Below are 20,079 nucleotides of genomic sequence, written 5' to 3'. Positions count from 1 at the left end.
GTGGCACGTGCTTGTAGTCCCAGCTTCTCGGGAGGCTGAGACACAAGAATTGCTTGAACCCGGGAGGCAGAGGTTGTGGTGAGCCAAAATTGTACCACTGCACTCCAGCCTGGTTGACAGAGGAAGAGTTTGAATCAAAAAAAAAAAAAAAAAGAAGAAGAAAAGAAAAGAAAAAAAAACAAAACTCTGCAAGTCAACAGATGTGTACCATTGGGCAGTGGTCAGTGAAGGGATAGTGAGTGATTATGGGAAATGGGGCGCTAGTATTTCAGGCCAGGGTTAGGAAGGCTTCTGTAAGGAGATGACTTTTTTTTCTTTTTTCTTTTCTTTATTTTTATTTTTATTTATTATTTTTGAGTTGGAGTCTCACTCTTGTCACCCAGGCTGGAGTGCAGTGGTACAATTTTGGCTCACCGCAACCACCACCTCCTCGATTCAAGCAATTCTTGTGCCTCGGCCTCCCGAGTAGCTGGGACTACAAGCACGTGCCACCACACCGAGCTAATTTTTTAATTTTTAGTAGAAATGGGGTTTTACCACGTTGGCCAGGTTGGTTTCAAACTCCTAACCTCAAGTGATACGCCCGCCTCGGCCTCCCAAAATGCTGGAATTACAGGCGTGAGCCGCCACGCCTGGCCTTTTTCTTTTTTAAAAAGAGAGGGTCGGCTGGGCGCGGTGGCTCACGCCTGTAATCCCAGCACTTTGGGAGGCCGAGGCGGGCGGATCACAAGTTCAGGAGATCGAGACCATCCTGGCTAACACAGTGAAACCCCATCTCTACTAAAAATACAAAAAATTAGCCGGGCGCGGTGGCGGGCGCCTGTGGTCCCAGCTACTCGGGAGGCTGAGGCAGGAGAATGGCGTGGGCCTGGGAGGTGGAGCTTGCAGTGAGCCCAGATCGCGCCACTGCACTTCAGCCTGGGCGACAGAGTGAGACTCCGTCTCCAAAAAAAAAAATAAATAAATAAAAAGAGAGGGTCTCACTGTGTCACCAAGGTGGAATGCAGCAGTGCGATCATAGCTCACTGCAACCTCAAAGTCCTGGACTTAAGCAATCCTCTTGCCTCAGCCTCCTGAATAGCTGAGACTATAGGTATGTTCCACCATACCCGGCTAATTTAAAAGAAATTTTTTCGGCCAGGCACCATTGCTCATGCCTGTAATCCCAGCACTTTGGGAGGCTGAGGTGGGCAAATCACAAGGTCAGGAGTTCGAGACCAGCCTGACCAACATGGTGAAACCCCATCTCTGCTAAAAATACAAAAATTAGCCAGGCATGGTAGCATGCACCTGTAATCCCAGCTACTCAGGAGGCTGAGGCAGGAGAATCGTGTGAACCTGGGAGGCGGAGGTTGCAGTGAGCTGAGATCATGCCACTGCACTCCAGCCTGGTGACAGAGCAAGACTCCATCTCAAAAAAAAAAAAAAATTCTAGAGACAAGGTCTCACTATGTTACCAAGACTGGTCTCAAACTCCTGACCTCAAGCAGTCCTCCCACCTTGGCCTGAGCACTGGAATGAAGTGGTGAGTAAGGCAGTGGATCTTTGGGAAAGGAGTGTTCCAGGAAGAACAGAGATGCTTCTGGTTATTTTAGGATGTCATGAAACTCTCAAAAATTGTCAAAACAGTTTGTCTTAACTTATCATAACCAAAAAGAAATTATACCTTACCTTATGGAAATAATAAAATTTAACATCATACTGTGATATAATGTTACAACTCCAAAATGATCAGGAATCTGTGGATAAGCCCATGCCTGTACCATGGCACCAGCTGTTATCTGGCTAAATCTTTTGTAATCAATGTTGCAAAACTTCCTCTTCTGAAACTTCCCCACAAAGTTGAACAAACACAAATTAGAACAACATAAGAGTGATTTAAGAAACATGGTTTCAGATTTACAAAAATACGTGGTAGCTCAGGGTTCATCCCCATCCTTCAAAATCCCTCTTGAAATTAGAATGGGATTATTTTTGTATTTTTCTTCCAATTCCTTATTGTGTATAGAGAATGGATATTGTTTTGCAAGCAAAATGTTGAAAACTGAGCATGATGCTAAGATGCCTTTATAAAAACATGCAGAGGCCAGGTATGGTAGCTCACGCCTGCAATCCCAACACTTTGGGAGGCCGGGGTGGGTGGATCACAAGGTCAGGAGTTTGAGACCAGCCTGGCCAAGATGGTGAAACCCCGTCTCTACTAAAAATACAAAAAAATTAGCTGGGCGTGGTGGCAGGAGCCTGTAATCCCAGCTACTTGGGAGGCTGAGGCAGGAGAATCACTTGAACCTGGGAGGCGGGGGTTGCAGTGAGCCAAGATTACACCACTGCACTCTAGCCTGGGCAACAGAGCAAGACTCCATCTCAAACAAACAAACAAAAAACATGAAGAAACACTGGGGTATAAATAAGATTTAAATAGTAATAGTGTGAGTTCCCATTTTGTTGGGTTATGAACTTTTCTTTTTATCAAAGTTGGTCCTATCACTAATAGATAATTTCCAAAATACCACAAATTTAATGGCTTAAAACAACACAAATTTATTATTTTACAGTTCTGCAGGTCAGAAGTCCCAAACAGGCTATGTGTGGTAGCTGATGCCTGTAATCCCAGCATTTTGGGAGGCCGAGGTGGGAGAATTGCTTGAGGCCAGGAGTTCGAGACCAGCCTGGTCAACATAGAAAGACCACAACTCCACAGAAAAAATGTTTAAAAATTAGCCAGGTGTAGTAGTGTGCACCTGTAGTCCAGCTACCTGAGAAGCTGATGCAGGAGCACTGCAGCCTGAGCAATAAAGCAAGACCCTCTCTCTGGAAAAAAAAGTCCCAAATAAATTTCACTGGGCTAAAGCCACGGTGTTGGCAGGGTGTGTTCCTTCTGGAGGTTCAGTGGGGAGACTCTACTCCCTTGTCTTTTCTAGCTCCAGAGGCTACTGCATTCCTTGGTTCATGGCCGCCTCCCCATCTTCAAAGTCAACAATGGCTGAGTCTTTCTCACATCATATCACTCTGACATTGACCTTCTTGTCTCCCTCTTTCATTTATAAGGACTCTTATGAGTACACTGGACTCACTTGGATAATCCAGAGTACTCTCCCGTCTCAAAATCCTTAATCTCATCACTTCTGCAAATTCCTTTTGCCATGTGTTCATAGCTTCTGGGAATTGGCATGTGGACATGATATTCTGCCTACCACAAGTATTAATAGAACAGAACTTGTCACTGCCAACCCAGAGTCATTCTGTCCCTCCTTGGAAGCCTGTATCATCCATCACAGTACAAACATGATTTAGGTTTTGCCTTAGATACTGTCATGTTAATGAAATTTCAGAATAGCAAAGAAAGTTGTTTTGAGAAATATTTTTTCAAAGTAAACATTCTTCTCAAAAAAAATTTTTTTTACTTTCTATACTCTTGCTTATAATTTACCACTTTAATTTTTTTCTTTCTTTTTTTTTTTTTTATTGCCATTGAGGCAGAAAGGAAAATGAAGCTCTTAGGAAGCTCAGTTTAACTTCTCAATTGATCACATTAAGGAGCAAATAATTGAAGTTACAGGACTCTTCTAGTCATTCTTTTTGGAAAGAAATTAAATTTAGGTTTTTTTTTTTTTGTTTTATTGATATGGAGTTTTGCTCTTGTTGCCCAGGCTGGAGTGCAATGGTGCGATCTCAGTGCACTGCAACCTCTGACTCCCAGGTTCAAGCGATTCTCATGCCTCACCTTCCTGAGTAGCTGGGATTAGAGGCTCCTGCCACCTTGCCCGGCTAATTTTTGTATTTGTTAGTAGAGATGGGGTTTCACCATGTAGGCCAGGCTGGTCTCGAACTCCTGACCTCAGATGATCCACCCTTCTCAGCCTCCCAAAGTGCTAGGATTATAGGTGTGAGCCACTGCACCTGGCCTTTTGTTTTGTTTTGTTTTGTTTTGTTTTTGAGACAAAATCTCGCTCTGTTGCCTAGGTTGGAGTACAGCGGCGCAATCATGGCACACTGCAACCCCCCTCTCCTGGGTTCAAGCAGGATTCTCCTGCTTCAGCCTCCCAAATAGCTGGGACTATAGGTGTGCACCACCATGCCTGACTAACTTTGTATTTTTAGTAGAGACAGGGTTTCACCATATAGACAGGCTGGTCTTAAAGTCCTGACCTCAGGTGATCTGCCTGCCTCAGCCTCCCAACGTGCTGGGATTACAGGTGTGAGCCACCGTGCCCAGCCTTCAGGTTATTATTTTTATTATTTTTATTTTTTTGAGAAAAAAAATAAAATTTTTTTTTCTCCTGTCGCCCAGGTGGAGTCTAATGGCGAGATCTCGGCTCACTGCAACCTCTGCCTCCCGGGTTCAAGCAATTCTTCTGCTTCACTCTCTTGAGTAGCTGGGACTACAGGCAGGCACCACCACGCCCAGCTAATTTTTGTATTTTTAATAGAGATGGGGTTTCACCATGTTGGCCAGGCTGGTCTTGAACTCCTTACCGCAAGTGATCCACCTGCCTCGGCCTCCCAAAGTGCTGGGATTATAGGCGTGAGCCACTGCGCCCAGCCAAAGTTATTTCTTATATATTTATACCACTACATCATTCAAGCTTAAGCCTAAACAACAAAATCTATTTATTTTACTCACCAATATTCATGTTTTTCTATATTTTTATTTGAATGTAGTAATTAACCAACTCATTAACATCTGTTTTATTTGAGAGTCCTTTTTTGTTTTTTTAGATGGTCTTGCTCTGTTGCTCAAGCTGGAGGATAGTGGTACAGTCATAGCTCACTGCAGCCTCAAACTCCTGGACTCAAGTGATCCTCCCACCTCAGTTTCCCACGTAGCTGGGACTACCAGCAAGCACATCACCATGTCTAGCTAATTTTTTATTTTACATTTCATAGAGACGGAGGTCTGTGTTGCCTAGGCTTGTTTCTAACTCCTGGCCTCAAGCGATCCTTAGAATCTATTTAAAAATTTTTTGTATTCAAAAGTACAGTATGTGTCTTTTCATTTGTGAAATGTTTACACTCATATTTTTACCATAGTATGGTCTGTTAAAAAATTTTTTTTGAAACAGAGTCACTGTGTTGCCCAGGCTGTAATACAGTGTCACAATCTCTGCTCACTGCAACCTCCGCCTCCTGGGTTCAAGCGATTCTCCTGTCTCAGCCTCTCGAGTAGCTGGGACTACAGGCAGGCACCACCATGCCAAGCTAATTTTTGTATTTTTAGTACAGACGGGGTTTCACCATGTTGACCAAGCTGGCCTTGAACTCATGACCTCAAGTGATCTGCCCGCCTAGGCCTCCCAAATTGCTGGGATTTCAGGTGTGAGCCACCGCACCTGGTGGTCTATTGTAATTTTCTTCTCTTTGCAATTTAGGGGATGCCTGTATTGGGTAATTTGTAAACAAATGTCCTATGTTTAATTAGTTAAAAAATTCAAAAATTTCCCCCTAATAGATTCTTTTCTCCCCCCCAAGTAGATTCGAATTCAGAATTGTCAAATGAAGAATTAAGGCAATGTCTTCATGAAACTTTAGAGGTAGGTACTACAAAAATTCTTGGTTTAGTTGGGTCCCAGCAGCGGCTGCAGTGCTCTCGTCTTCTGCGGCTCTCCATGCCCTCTCCTTTTCGCTTCCGGAAACATGGCCTCCGGTGTGGCTGTCTCTGATAGTGTCATCAAGGTGTTCAATGACATGAAGGTGTGTAAGTCTTCAATGCCAGAGGAGGTGAGGAAGCGTAAGAAGGCGGTGCTCTTCTGCCTGAGTGAGGACAAGAAGAACATCATCCTGGAGGAGGGCAAGGAGATCCTGGTGGGCGATGTGGGCCAGACTGTCGACGACCCCTATGCCACCTTTGTCAAGATGCTGCCAGATAAGGATGGATTGCCACTACGCCCTCTGTGACGCAACCTACGAGACCAAGGAGAGCAAGAAGGAGGACTTGGTGTTTATCTTCTGGGCCCCTGAGTCTGTGCCCCTTAAGAGCAAAATGATCAATACCAGCTCCAAGGACGCCATCAACAAGAAGCTGACAGGGATCAAGCAAGAATTACAAGCAAAATACTATGAGGAGGTCAAGGACCACTGCACCCTGGCAGAGAAGCTGGGGGCAGTGTGGTCATCTGCCTGGAAGGCAAGCCTTCATGAGCCCTTTCTGGCCCCCTGCCTGGAGCATCTGGCAGCCCCACACCTGTCCTCGGGGGTTGCAGGCTGCCCCCTTCCTGCCAGATAGGAGGGGTTGGGGGATCCCAGCAGGAGAAGGGCAATCCCTTCACCCCATTTGCCAAACAGACCCCCGCCCACCGCCTGGATTTTCCTCCTCCCTGCATCCCTGATGGTTCTGGCCTTCCCAAACTGCTTTTGAGCTTCTGATTCCTCTTGGGTTGAAGCAGACCAAGTTCCCCCCAGGCACCCCAGTTGTTGGGGGGACCTGTATTTTTTAACAACACCCCTACTCCCCACCTGTTCCTCCCACTTTCCTTGCTGCCGACTTGTAACTGCAATAATGACTCTGTGCTTGTCTGTTTAGTTCTGTGTATAAATGGAATGTTGTGGAGATGACCCCTCCCTGTGCTGGCTGGTTCCTCTCCCTTTTCCCCTGGTCACTGCTACTCATGCAAGCAGGACCAGTAAGAGACTTTTGATTAAAAAAAAAAAAAAAATTCTCAAGTGAAAAAAGTCCATTGATAGATACTTTGTTTAAATGGTACCAAATCTGTGGGGAAGGCAAATGGTGGCTTTCCAGATATTCTTGCTGAACCACACTCGAGAGCTCATCCTTTTCAACTGGCCTCCTCTGTTTCTTATCCACCTCATCTCTTAAAGAAGCTACTTATGTAAACATGCACACCAGTTCTCCTTTCCACCCCACTTCTCTTATCTCCTCCTTCAGAAAGTAAGATCACTTCCTTCCACCTGCTTTCCCTGTATGTGTGGCTTCAAACAATCTGACTTAATGTAACCTCATTAAAGTCAGAAGCCCAGAGTCTCCAGCGGCCTGAGGAGCCCACTGCCTTGGTGGGAATTGCAGTTTCTGCGAGGGGTGCCTGTCCTTTGGGAGATAGGAAGCCCACCTTAGTGTGTGTTTGGGACTCTTCCTGTGAAAGCTACTGTATTCGGCTGCCGAGACAAAGTACCACAAACCAGTGGCTTAAAACAACAGAAATCTATTTGCTCTCAGTTCTGGAGGCTGAAGTTTGAAACCAAAGTTTCAGCAGGCCGTTCTCCCTCTGAAGGCTTTAGAGGAGAGTCCTTTGCCTCTTCCTAGCTTCTGATGCTTGCTGCAGTCGTTGGTGTTCCTTGGCTGGTAGCTGCAGAAATCCAGCCTCTGCCTGTCACATGGCCTTCTCCCTGTGAATCGGGGTCCAAATTTCCCTCAATTTATAAGGACACTAGTCATTGGATTGGGACCTGCAGCTGCCTCCTTACCTTGAGTCCCTGCATAAGGAACTGCAACCTCAGTATGTAAACAACATGAAAGCCAACTGGGGCTGGGACAGTGGCTCACGCCTGTAATCCCAGCACTTTGGGAGGCCAAGGCAGGTGGATCATTTGAGGTCAGGAGTTCGAGACCAGCCTGACCAACATAGTGAAACCCCGTCTCTACTAAAAATACAAAAATTAGCCAGGCAGTAGTGGTGCATGCCTGCAATCCCAGCTACTCGGGAGGCTGAGGCAGGAGAATCGCTTGAGCCTGGGAGGCGGAGGTTGCGGTGAGTTGAGATCATGCCACTGCACTCCAGCCTGGGCGACCTAGTGAGACTCTGTCTCAAAAACCTCCCTGGTTCAAGCAGTTCTCATGCCTCAGCCTCTGGAGTAGCTGGGTTTATAGGTGTAAGCCACCATCCCCAGCTATTTTTTTTTTTTTTAGGTGTGAGCCACCATCCCCAGCTATTTTTGTTGTTGTTGTTGAGACGGAGTCTCGCTCTGTTGCCTAGGCTGGAGTGCAGTGGCGCAATCTCAGCTCACTGCAAGCTCTGCCTCCCGGGTTTACACCATTCTCCAGCTTCAGCCTCCATTCTCCAGCTTCAGCCTCCCGAGTAGCTGGGACTACAGGCGCCCGCCACCTCGCCCAGCTAGGTTTTTTTTTTGTATTTTTTAGTAGAGACGGGGTTTCACCGTGTTAGCCAGGATGGTCTCGATCTCCTGACCTCGTGATCCACCCGTCTCGGCCTCCCAAAGTGCTGGGATTACAGGCTTGAGCCACCGCGCCCGGCCCTTTTTTTTTTTTTTTTAGTTGAGACAGAGTCTCACTCTGTCACCCAGGCTGGAGTGCAGTGACTCAGTCTTGGCTCACTGCAACCTGCGCCTCCTGAGTTCAAGTGATTCTCCTGTCTGAGCCTCCAGAGTAGCTGGGATTACAGGCGTGCGCCACCATGCCTGGCAAATTTTTTGTGTGTTTAGTAGAGATGGGGTTTCACCATGTTAGCCAGGCTGGCTGTGAACTCCTGACCTCAGGTGATCCACCCACCTCGGCCTCCCAAAGTGCAGGGATTACAAGTGTGAGCCACCTCACCTGGCCGAGGCTTTCAATTTTAGTATGTCTGGTTCACTCACTAAGTCTAGAAGAATCTTCAGCCTCATTTGTAAGTGCTTTGAGCCAAGGGTAAATGTAGACTAGCCAAACTGATAATTTTAGGGTTGCATATCTTGCAGATAGGAAGACTAATTTTCTTTCTGTCCTCAGGAGGTAGAAATTTTAAAAACTGAACTTGAGGCATCTCAAAGACAACTCAGAGGTAAAGAGGAAGCATTGAAAATTCTTCAAAGCATGGTAAGAAGTTGTTTTTAAGCTTTCACTACTTACACATTCCAGTAATAATGTTGATATGGTTTTAAGTTTTAAAACCAAAACAGAAGGACTTAATATAGTTGAAGGTTTTTTTAGTGTGTATATTTTTAAGAACTTTATAATTTATATATCATGAAATTCACATGTAAATGTATACTACAATTCATTTTTACTAGATATAAGATATAAGAGTTGTACCACCATCACTATAATCTAATTTTAGAATATTTCCAACACCAAAAAAGGGACTTGGTGCCCATCAGCAGTCATTCCTCATTCCCACCCCTATCCCCAGTAATCTACTTTCTGTTTGTAGATTTGCCTTTTCTATTTAATATAAATAGAATCATAAGATATGTGACTGGATTCTTTTGCATTGGGATTCTTTTAGTTAGCATGTTTTAGAGGTTCATACATGTTGTAGCATGTATCAGTACTTTCTTCCTTTTTATTGCCAAGTAACACTCCATTGTGTAGAGGCACTATGTTTTGCTTATGCATTCACCAGTTGGTGGACATTTGGGTGGTGTATTAGTCCATTTTCATGCTGCTGATAAAGACATACCCAAGACTGGGGGGAAAAAAAGAGATTTAATTGGACTTACAGTTCCACATGGCTGTGAAGGCCTCAGAATCTTGATGGGAGGTGAAAGGCACTTTGTACGTGGCAGTGGCAAAAGAAAATGAGGAAGATGCAAAAGTGGAAACCCCTGATAAAACCATCAGATCTCATGAAACTTATTTACTACCATGAGAACAGTATGGGGGAAACCACCCCCATGATCCAAATTATCTCCCACTGGGTCCCTCCAACAGTATGTGGGAATTATTGGAGTACAATTCAAGATGAGATTTGGGTGGGGACACAGAGCCAAACCATATTAGGTGGTTTCCACTTTTTGACTAATGAATAGTACTGTTCTGAACACTTTGTGTGGAGAATTCATTCATTAATTCCCACCTTCATGGGAAAAGAGCCAAACCAAGATCTCCCGACTTTTGAACTATCAGACTCTCCATAAAAGGTGGTCACTGTGAAATTCTTATCTCAATTCATCTTAATTTTCCATTGCCTTAAAATAAAAGAGAACTTCATGATGTACATAGGAGTGATTACAAATTTAATTTATAATGATGCTAGTTTTATTTTTCTTAGGCAATACTTGGCAAAGCCACAAGTCATACGCAGGCAGTGCTTCAAAAAACTATGGAACAAAAGAGATCCTTGGAGAAGGTATTTGGTGCTTTTAGTGTAGACTTATTGAATTCAATAAGCTTTAAATATAATTTCCCTAAACTCACCATACTAATGGATCTGTCGTTTGTGCATACCCTCTGCTAGGTGTGCTTCAGTTCTGATGGTCTTCCCTTTTGGAGTTTGCAGTCTAAAACAGATTGTCATGTGCACAATGAATTCAGGTTATTTTTATTTCCCCATGTTAAGTAGTAGGAGGCCTGCCAAACTGGTACTTCTCATTTTTCTTCTTCTGCTTTTTTTTTTTTTTTTTGAGATGGAGTCTCGCTCTGTTGCCCAGGCTGGAGTGCAGTGGTGCGATCTCTACTCACTGCAAGCTCTGCCTCCCAGGTTCACGCCATTCTCCTGCCTCAGCCTCTGGAGTAGCTGGGACTACAGGTGCCCACCACCACACCCGGCTAATTTTTTGTGTTTTTAGTAGAGACGGGATTTCACCACATTAGCCGGAATGGTCTTGATCTCCTGACCTCGTGATCCGCCCACCTCGACCTCCCAAAGTGCTGGGATTACAGGCGTGAGCCACCACGCCGGGCCCATTTTTCTTCTTAAAAAAAAATTTATTTATTTATTTATTTATTTTTATTTTATTTATTTATTTATTTTTTTGAGACGGAGTCTCGCTCTGTCGCCTGGGCTGGAGTGCAGTGGCCGGATCTCAGCTCACTGCAAGCTCCGCCTCCCGGGTTTACGCCATTCTCCTGCCTCAGCCTCCGGAGTAGCTGGGACTACAGGCGCCCGCCACCTTGCCCGTCTAGATTTTTGTATTTTTTTAGTAGAGACGGGGTTTCACCGTGTTAGCCAGGATGGTCTCCATCTCCTGACCTCGTGATCCACCCGTCTCGGCCTCCCAAAATGCTGGGATTACAGGCTTGAGCCACCGCGCCTGGCCAAAAAAATTTTTTTAATCCTTATCCTTGCCTGGCAGAACATACGTCTTTCTGACTATCTCATCGTCACTATAAAGATAGTTAGGAATCATCCTAGATGGTCATGTCTCCTGTGCTTGGTGTGTTCTCCTTTGATGGAACTGTTGAGCTGAGATTTCTAGAAGCAGATTTTGCTTGAGGTCTCTACATGCAGCGGAGGTGGGCACTGAGAAATCTAGGTGTAGCAGTCCAGCAAATTTTGAAGTCAAACAATTTGAAATTTTTTCTATGTTAAGTGAGTTTTGGCAGAGTTGTTTTGAGTGCTAAAGAGGCATGTTATATGTGTTTACAAATGTCAGAGATACTTGATGAGCAATACTTAATTTTTTCTCTTTAAACCATTTCTGAGAACTGATTATATGATTTACTTCAGCTATTCACAATGTCCTGAAATGATTTATTTTTAGTAATTTGCCATGAAGGTACTATTTTCTTTCCGTAGGAAATAAATGCCTTGCAATGGGAAATAGAATTTGATCATAATAGATTTAAAAATATAGAGGAATCTTGGATCCAAAAATATGACAGGTTTGTATATTACTCCATTATTTTTCTTTGACAACCTTTAAAATGTATGTAATTCAAAAGTAATTTATGCTTTCTTCTTTGAGCCAAGTGCAAAAGATTATAAAATTTTTATTGCTTATCCACTAACTAGTCGTATATTTTTCTGTTAGAGTTAATTTTCCTTCAAGAAAAAAAAAAGCATAGAATGGGTGTAGTGGCTCACACATGTAATCCCAGCACTTTGGGAATCTGAGGCAGGAGGATCACTTGAGTCCAGGAGTTTGAGACCAGCCTGGGCAACATGTTGAAACCCTATCTCTACAAAAATACAAAAAATAGCTGGGTGTGGTGGCTTGCATCTGTAGCCCCAACTACATGGAAAGCTGAGGTGTGAAGATCACTTGGGCCTGGGAGTTGGAGGCTGCAATGAGCCATGATCGCGCCACTGCACTTCAGCCTGGATGACAGAGTGAGTCCGTGTCTCAAAAATAAAACAAAACCAAAAACCAAAAACCAAAATAGTATAAACTCTATCTTAAAATACAGTGTAAGAATTATTTTTTTTTCTTTTCTTTCTTTTTTTTTTTTGAGACGGAGTCTCGCTCTGTCTCCCGGGCTGGCTGGAGTGCAGTGGCCGGATCTCAGCTCACTGCAAGCTCCGCCTCCTGGGCTTACGCCATTCTCCTGCCTCAGCCTCCGGAGTAGCTGGGACTACAGCCGCCCGCCACCTCGCCCGGCTACTTGCCACCTCGCCCGGCTAGTCTTTTATATTTTTTTAGTAGAGACGGGGTTTCACCGTGTTAGCCAGGATGGTCTCGATTTCCTGACCTCGTGATCCGCCCGTCTCGGCCTCCCAAAGTGCTGGGATTATAGGCTTGAGCCACCACGCCCGGCCAAGAATTATTTTAGAATTGGAACTATTTGTTGTTTTCAAACAAAATCTTTTGAGGAGCTGGGCATGATGGCTCACACCTGTAATTTCAGTACTTAGGGAGAATAAGGTGGGAGGACTGCTTTGGTTCAGGAGTTCAAAACTAGCGTAGATGACATAGCAAGATCCTCATCTTGTTAAAAAAAAAAAAGATGAAAAATAAGATGGTTAAGATGGTAAATTTTTATATTCTGACAATCAGCTCCAAAGAGAGAAAAAATTTCTTTGGAACAACTCTTTTATTTGTATGAGTTTATTAATAACTTTAAATTATACATTTACTCTAAAGTCAGTCATTACAGTTGGGCGTCTTGGCTCACAACTGTAATCCTATCGTGGCCCCAATCCCTGTTGGACTGAACAAAGGGGGACGAATGTGGGAATAAAAATAAAGACAAAAGAGTATGTTTGGAAGAAGGTCAGGGGGCTCCTTGTTCTAGTGAACAAGGGCTCTGAGCTTTTAGCGCCATTCATATTTATTGAGTAAAGGAGATAGGGAGGAGGTGGTTGTCAGTCAGCTGCTTGACTCGGTGCAGGCTTGCACAACTGCATTCTTTGAACAGTAGTCTCCAGATGTTCCAGTAGATAACCTCAAGGAGCACAGCACCAGAGAGTGACTGCCCTCAGCAAACCTTCTGGTGGCAGTTGCAAGTGTGAGTTTGCCTACATCCTGCATTCATGATGAACAGTTTGCTGTTTGATCATATAGCCTAGTTGTCACCATCCTCTGGCTTTTGACTCTCTACATAATCGCAGCACTTTGGGAGGGTGAGGCAGGCGGATTACTTGAGGCCAGGAGTTCTAGATCAACCTGGCCAATGTGGTGAAACCCTGTCTCTACCAAAAATACAAAAATTAGCTGGGCATGGTAGCATGCACCTGTAATCCCAGCTACTCAGGAGACTGAGGCAGGTGAATTGCTTGAACCCAAGAGGTAGAGGCTACACGGACCTGAGACTGGGCCACTGCACTCTAGCCTGGGTGACAGAGCGAAACCTTGTATCCCCCCCCCAGAAAAAAAGACTGAATAATATTCCATGTTAGGTATGTATGCCGTTTTGTTTATCCATTCATTCTTGATGGACACTTGAGTTACCTACCTTTTGGCTATTTTGCATGATGCTGCTATGAACATAGGTGTACTCTATGTATCTTTTTTTTATGAAATACTTTGTTGGTTTTTTTTGTTTGTTTGTTTTTTTAAGAGCAGTTACAGATTCACAGCAAAATTGAGCAGAAGGTACAGGGATTTCCCATATACACAGCCTCCCCCACTAACAACATCCCCCACCAGAGTGGTACATTTTTTATAACCAATGTTGATATATCATTATTACCCGAAGTCCATAGTTTACATGAGGACCTATGTGTGTAAGTTTCTGAAGGTGACCTAAGCATATAGTTGATATTCAAATGGTTATTAAGTAAAGAGAATGAGTATGCAAAACGGATGGCTTAGAAATATTTCTGGTTCTGATTATGTCTCAACTAAGAAGGGTTAAGAGTATGTTTAGGCTGGGCGCGGTGGCTCACGCCTGTAATCCCAGCACTTTGGGAGGCCGAGGCGGGCAGATCACTTGAAGTCAGGAGTTTGAGATTAGCCCAGCCAACATGGTGAAACCACTTCTCTACTAAAATACAAAAATTAGCCGGGTGTGGTGGCAGGCATCTGTAATCCTAGCTACTCAGGAGGCTGAGGCAAGAGAATCACTTGAACCTGGGAGATGGAGGTTGCAGTGAGCTGAAATCATACAACTGTACTCCTGCCTAGGTAAAATAATGAGATTCCATCTCAAAAAGAAAAAAAAGAGGATGTTTAAAATCTTGGCTGGGCGTTATGGCTCACAACTGTAATCCCAGCCCTTTGGGAGGTTGAGGCAGGCTGATCACTTGAGGTCAGGAGTTCAAGACCAGCCTGGCCAACATGGTGAAACCCCGTCTCTACTAAAAATACAAAAGTTAGCTGAGTGTGGTGGCAGACACCCGTAATCCCATCTACTTGGGAGGCTGAGGCAGGAGAATCACTTGAACCCAAGAGGTGGAGGTTGCAGTGAGCTGAGATTACGCCACTGCACTCCAGCCTGGATGACAAAAGTGAGACTCCATCTCAAAAAAAAAAAAAATCTTACCACATTCCTTTAAATTGTTTTTATTTTTGTGATACATGTAAATTCCAGACTATTTTGAAGTAGGAAAAACTATATTTAGATTTTTGTGTTCCAATTATGGCAATAAAAATATTCTCACTCAGCAAGGAAGTTTTAATGTTTTAGTTATTTGAAGGCTACTTTTTTCCAGGCTAAACTGTGAAAATGCAGTCCTCAAAGAGAATTTGAAAGTGAAAACAGAAGAAATTAAAATGCTAAAGTCTGACAATGCAGGTAATGATGATTTTTGTATTAAGAGCACATGTATCAATAAAGATAACATGCTAGTATTTTGAAATAATATACATTAAGCATAATAGAGGGAATAAATGTATCATTTAGGCTTTTTAAATTTAAGAAAATTTATCAAGGTGAAATTCACATAACATAAAACTATTTAAAAGTGAACAATTCCTGGCTGAGTGCAGTAGCTCACATTTGTAATCCTGGCACTTTGGAAGGCCAAAGCGGGCAGATCATCTGAGGTCAGGAGTTCAAGGGCAGCCTGGCCAACATGATGAAACTCAATTTCTACGCAAAATACAAAAATTAGCCAGGCATGGTGGTGCACACCTGTAGTCCCAACTACTCATTAGGCTGAGGCAGGCGAATCGCTTTTACTCTGGAGGCAGAGGTTGCAGTGACCCAAGATTGTGCCTCTGCACTCCAGCGTGGACAACAGAGTGAGACTCCATCTAAAAAAAGAAAAAAAAAAAAGTGAACAATTCTTGCCAGGCACAGTGACTCATGCCTGTAATCCCAGAACTTTGTGAGGCCAAGGCAGGAGGATGACTTGAGCTTAGGAGTTTGAGACCAGCCTGGGCAACATAGCAAAACCTTGTTTCTTTTTTTTTTTTTTTTTTTGAGACGGAGTCTCGCTCTGTCGCCTGGGCTGGAGTGCAGTGGCCGGATCTCAGCTGACTGCAAGCTCTGCCTCCCGGGTTTACGCCATTCTCCTGCCTCAGCCTCCCGAGTAGCTGGGACTACAGGCGCCTGCCACCTCGCCCGGCTAGATTTTTGTATTTTTTAGTAGAGATGGGGTTTCACCGTGTTAGCCAGGATGGTCTCGATCTCCTGACCTAGTGATCCGCCCGTCTCAGCCTCCCAAAGTGCTGGGATTACAGGCTTGAGCCACCGCCCCCGGCCAACCTTGTTTCTATTAAAAACAAACAAACAGGCCGGGTGCTGTGGCTCACGCCTATAATCCCAGTACTTTGGGAGGCCAAGGTGGGTGGATCACGAGGTCAGGAGCTCGAGACCATCCTGGCTAACACAGTGAAACCCTGTCTCCGCTAAAAATACAAAAAATTAGCTGGGCACGGTGGTGGGCACCTGTAGTCCCAGCTACTCAGGAGGCTGAGGCAGGAGGATGGGGTGAACCCGGGAGGCGGAGCTTGCAGTGAGCCGTGACTGTGCCACTGCACTCCAGCCTGGGCAACACAGCAAGACTCCGTCTCAAAAGAACAACAACAGCAACAAAAAACGAACAAGCAACAACAGAAAAACCAAAATTAGCCAGATGTGGTGGCACTGGCCTGTAGTCCCAGCTACTTGGGAGGCTGAAGTGGGAGGATTGCTGGAGCCCAGGAGGTTGAGGCTGCAGTGAGCCGTGATTGTGCCACTGCACTGCAGCTTGGGTGACAGAGGGAAACTCTGTCTCAAGAAAATAAGTCAGCAATTCAGTGGCATTCACAAAGTTGCCTAACCACCACCTCTCTCTAGTTCCAGACAGTTCCAGTACTCCAAAGTAAAATCTCATACCCATTAAGCAATTTCTCCCCATTTTCTCCTTATTTAGTTTTCACTTGAAGCAAAATGGTAGAGCACCTGATATTTGAAGAACCTAAGTAGAAATGATATATATATATGTGTGTGTATAATTTGTATGTTATATATCTCTTATATAATGATCTACCTTATGATGAAAGTTGATGCCAGGATACTAAGATATTTGATGTTAACTTTTTGTTTTTTTTTTGAAACGGAGTCTCACTCTGTCGCCAGGCTGGAGTGCAGTGGCACAATCTTGGCTCACTGCAACCTCCACCTCCTGGGTTCAAGCAGTTCTTCTGCCTCAGCCTCCTGAATAGCTGGGATTACAGGTGCATGCCACCACATCCAGCTAATTTTTGTATTTTTTAGTAGAGATGGGGGTTTCACCATTTTGGCCAGGATGGTCTCAATCTCCTGACCTCATGATCCGCCCGCCTCGGCCTCCCAAAGTGCTAGGATTACAGGCGTGAGCCCCTGCACCTGGCCTTTTTTTTGAGGGGGGACAGAGTCTCACTCTGTTGCCCAGGCTGGAGTGCAGTGGCGCCATCTCAACTTACTGCAACCTCCACCTCCCGGTTCAAGCGATCCTCCTGCCTCAGCCTCCCGAGTAGCTGGGACTACAGGTGCCCACCACCGCACCTGGCTAATTTTTGTATATTTAGTAGAGACAGGGTTTCACCATGTTGGCCAGGCTGGTCTCAAACTCCTGACCTCAAATGATCCACCCACCTTGGCCTCCCAAAGTGCTGGGATTACAGGCGTGAGTCACTGTGTCTGACGTGACGTTAACTTTTTACATATTTTATTTATTTATTTATTTATTTTCACACAGGATCTTGCTCTGTTGCCCGGTTTGGAGTGCAGTGACCCAATCTCAGTTCACTGCACCCTTCACTTTCTGGGCTCAAGAGATCCTCCCACCTCAGCCTCCCAAGCTGCTGGTACTACAGGCATGTTCCACCATGTCCAGCTAATTCCACACCCAGATTGGAGTGCAGTGGCACAATCTCAGCTCACTATGACCTCCGCCTCCCAGGTTCAAGTGATTCTCCTGCCTCCACTTCCTGAGTAGCTGGGATTGCAGACACCCAACACCATGCCCAGATTATATATAAATAAATAAATATATATATATATATTTTTTTAGATGGAGTCTCACTCTGTCACCCAGGCTGGAGTGCAGTGGTGCAGTCTCACCTCACTGCAACCTCCTCCTGGGTTCAAGTGATTCTTCCACCTTGGCCTCCTGCGTAGCTGGGATTATAGGCACCTGCCATCATGCCCAGCTAATATTTTTGTCTTTTTGTAGTGACGGGGTTTCACCATGTTGACCAGGCTGGTCTTGAACTCCTGACCTCAGGTGATCTGCCTGCCTCAGCCTCCCAAAGTGCAACATTTAAAAAAAAATTTTGTAGAGATGGGGGTGCCTCACTTTGTGAGGGCTCAACTCCTGGGCTCAAGCAATCCTCCCACCTTTGCCTCCGAAAGTGCTGGGATCACAGGTGTGAGCCCCTGCATCCAGCCCTAAAAATTTAGAGAAGAGGCTGGTTCTTTCTTCTTAGCAGAAATTAAAGAGGTGGCTTGAAGAGGACAAAACACAAGCCAGGCACTGTTGCTCATGCCTGTAATGCCAGTGCTATGGGAAGCCAAAGGGAGAGGATTGCTTGAGGCCAGGAGTCTGAGACCAACTTGGGTAACATAACAAGACTTCTCCTCTACAAAAAATAAACAAAAATTAGCCAGGCATGGTAGCATGCACCTGGCTTTTTTTTTGAGAGGGAGTCTTGCTCTGTCACCCAGGCTGGAGTGCAGTGGTGCAATCTCGCCTCACTGCAACTTCCTGGCTGCTTGGGAGGTGAAGGTGAGAGGATCCCTGGAGCCCAGGAATTTGAAGTTGCAGTGAGCTATGATTGGACCACTGCACTCCAGCCTGGGTGACAGAGCAAGACCCTGTCTCTTAAACAAAGAAAAGAAAGGAAAAAAAGAAGAAAAGGACAAAAAAAGCTCTAAATTAGGCCCTGGGGCTGAGAGCGGCACTTTATGCTATGTCTTAGCTGAGTCGTATAAATGCCTCCAGCTGAAATCTGCACACACAGCTGGTGCTTCTCAGCACCAGGGACTCCAGCTGATAAGGATGTCTCCTGTGTTAGATAAGTTCAGGACAGGAGCTGCTCACAATCACAAGTCCTCCCCTTCTGTCCTAACACTCTACCCTGCAGTGACAGGGAAAAGACTCTGTTTTCTGCTCTCCAGTAGACAGCAGGACCCCTCTTGTTTTAAATGTTTGGTTTGAGATCTTCTTGTGAAAACTCCTAATATAAAAACCTGATAGAGCTTGGATAGCTGATACGTTTGACATGAATACAATATATGAGATCTCACCATCCAGTTTTCTCACTAACCATAAAGTCTCTGAATAATTTGCTTTTACACATTCCCTTTTGGAAAATCCTACAAATTTTCCAAGAGGAAATAGGAATCTGACTTCAGTTGCAAAGTTAAGATGCTTTTCCATAAATGGAAATGACATCATCTCATCTAGTATTACATATATATGATCTTATGTGATACTCACTATTCTATCAGATAGGTTTTCTGAATGGAGCCAGATCTTGTGGGTAGTGTATTGCTTGTACGAAATGAGTATGTGATGTTGGGGTAACTAGACTGGATGAGGCTGGAGTTAGGCTTCATAATGAATATTTTCTCATATGGCCCTTCCTAGTTTTGAATCAACAGTATTTGGAGGCCCTTGCCATGCTTGATATCAAACAGCAGAAGATGGCTCAGGAAAACATGTGCTGTGATAAAAGTGACTTTGCAGAGGCTTCAGGTCTTGAGGTAGGTAAGCATGTGGAAAAGCTGAACAGAAGGGACATTTTCTACTTTCCTTTTCTTTGCCCCATTGCCCTTGTGTACATGTTCTAGGATAGCACATATTAGCAATTTGAGGATGAGAGTGAGAGAGGCCCCTGGGTTTGCCCAGGTCGGCTCTTCCAGTCTTGCTGGTTCCATGCCCTTCATACAGGACACTGTTGGACATGAGGGAGTGTGCTGGCCACTTCTGCCCCGTTTATTTCTTATCTTTACGGTTCTAGCGGAAGCTGTGTTGGTAATGTCTCACACCTGGGTCGGGGCTTACCATTTGAGTGCTTTCGCACACATTGTTGTATCTGACCTTCATCGGAGTCTTGTGAGGGCTGCAAAGCAGGTATTATCCCCATTTTAGAGAAGAGGAAACTAAGGCTCAAATTAGTTCAGTTACTTTCCTGAGGTGGCAAGGTCAATCTGTGGTAAAGCCAGGTTCAGAATAAAAATCTGCTGGTGCAATGCCAATGGCTGGCAATGTGGGAGTTTGGCTAATGAGGTCAGAAGGGGCCTGGGACTCAACAAAAATAATGGAGCAGTAGAGTGAGAGGGGGCAGCCATGCACTTATTGTAGAACTTAGGAAAATTGGTAATCATAATAGCAAATACCTGCAAAGTCCTGAACAAGTTTAGATGATGTTCTAAGTGCTTTACATACGTTGATATATTTAGTCCACACAACTACCCCATAAAGTGGGTACTGTTATAATCCCCACTTCACAAATGAGGTAACAGAGGCATTGAGGGGTTAAGTAATTTGCCTGGGGTCACACAGCTAGTATGTCGTGGAGCTGGGATTTGCAGCCTGTAGACTGAGCTTAGAGTCTGTGCTTTTGAGCACCATGTTCTGCTGCCATGGGTGGAAAACTAGTGTAATAGCAAAAAGGAAA

General features: G+C 44.7%; 1 protein-coding gene and 1 pseudogene across 9 annotated transcripts in view; both read left to right on the top strand.

The window, feature by feature from the left end:
• The window catches only part of CCDC125 (coiled-coil domain containing 125), a 52,319-nt gene that overhangs the window by 14,184 nt on the left and 18,056 nt on the right, over positions 1-20,079 (top strand). For 5 of the 9 annotated variants that reach the window (XM_033179764.1, XM_033179762.1, XM_033179765.1 and 2 more), the window contains exons 3-8: positions 5,470-5,531; positions 8,678-8,764; positions 9,939-10,016; positions 11,406-11,491; positions 14,700-14,782; positions 19,047-19,162. In XM_033179764.1, the coding sequence (XP_033035655.1) occupies positions 5,470-5,531; positions 8,678-8,764; positions 9,939-10,016; positions 11,406-11,491; positions 14,700-14,782; positions 19,047-19,162 (512 nt within the window). The remainder of the gene's footprint in view (positions 1-5,469; positions 5,532-8,677; positions 8,765-9,938; positions 10,017-11,405; positions 11,492-14,699; positions 14,783-19,046; positions 19,163-20,079) is intronic. The other 4 variants (XM_033179771.1, XM_033179769.1, XM_033179768.1 and 1 more) reach the window with 1 other exon arrangement.
• On the top strand, positions 5,551-6,653 carry LOC117065215 (annotated as a pseudogene).

Source organism: Trachypithecus francoisi, unplaced genomic scaffold (assembly GCF_009764315.1).
Source record: "Trachypithecus francoisi isolate TF-2019V2 unplaced genomic scaffold, Tfra_2.0 Lachesis_group2, whole genome shotgun sequence".
Classification (NCBI taxonomy): domain Eukaryota; kingdom Metazoa; phylum Chordata; class Mammalia; order Primates; family Cercopithecidae; genus Trachypithecus; species Trachypithecus francoisi.
The sequence above is the reverse complement of the archived record's forward strand: the minus strand, read 5'-3'. Positions and strand labels throughout refer to the sequence as shown.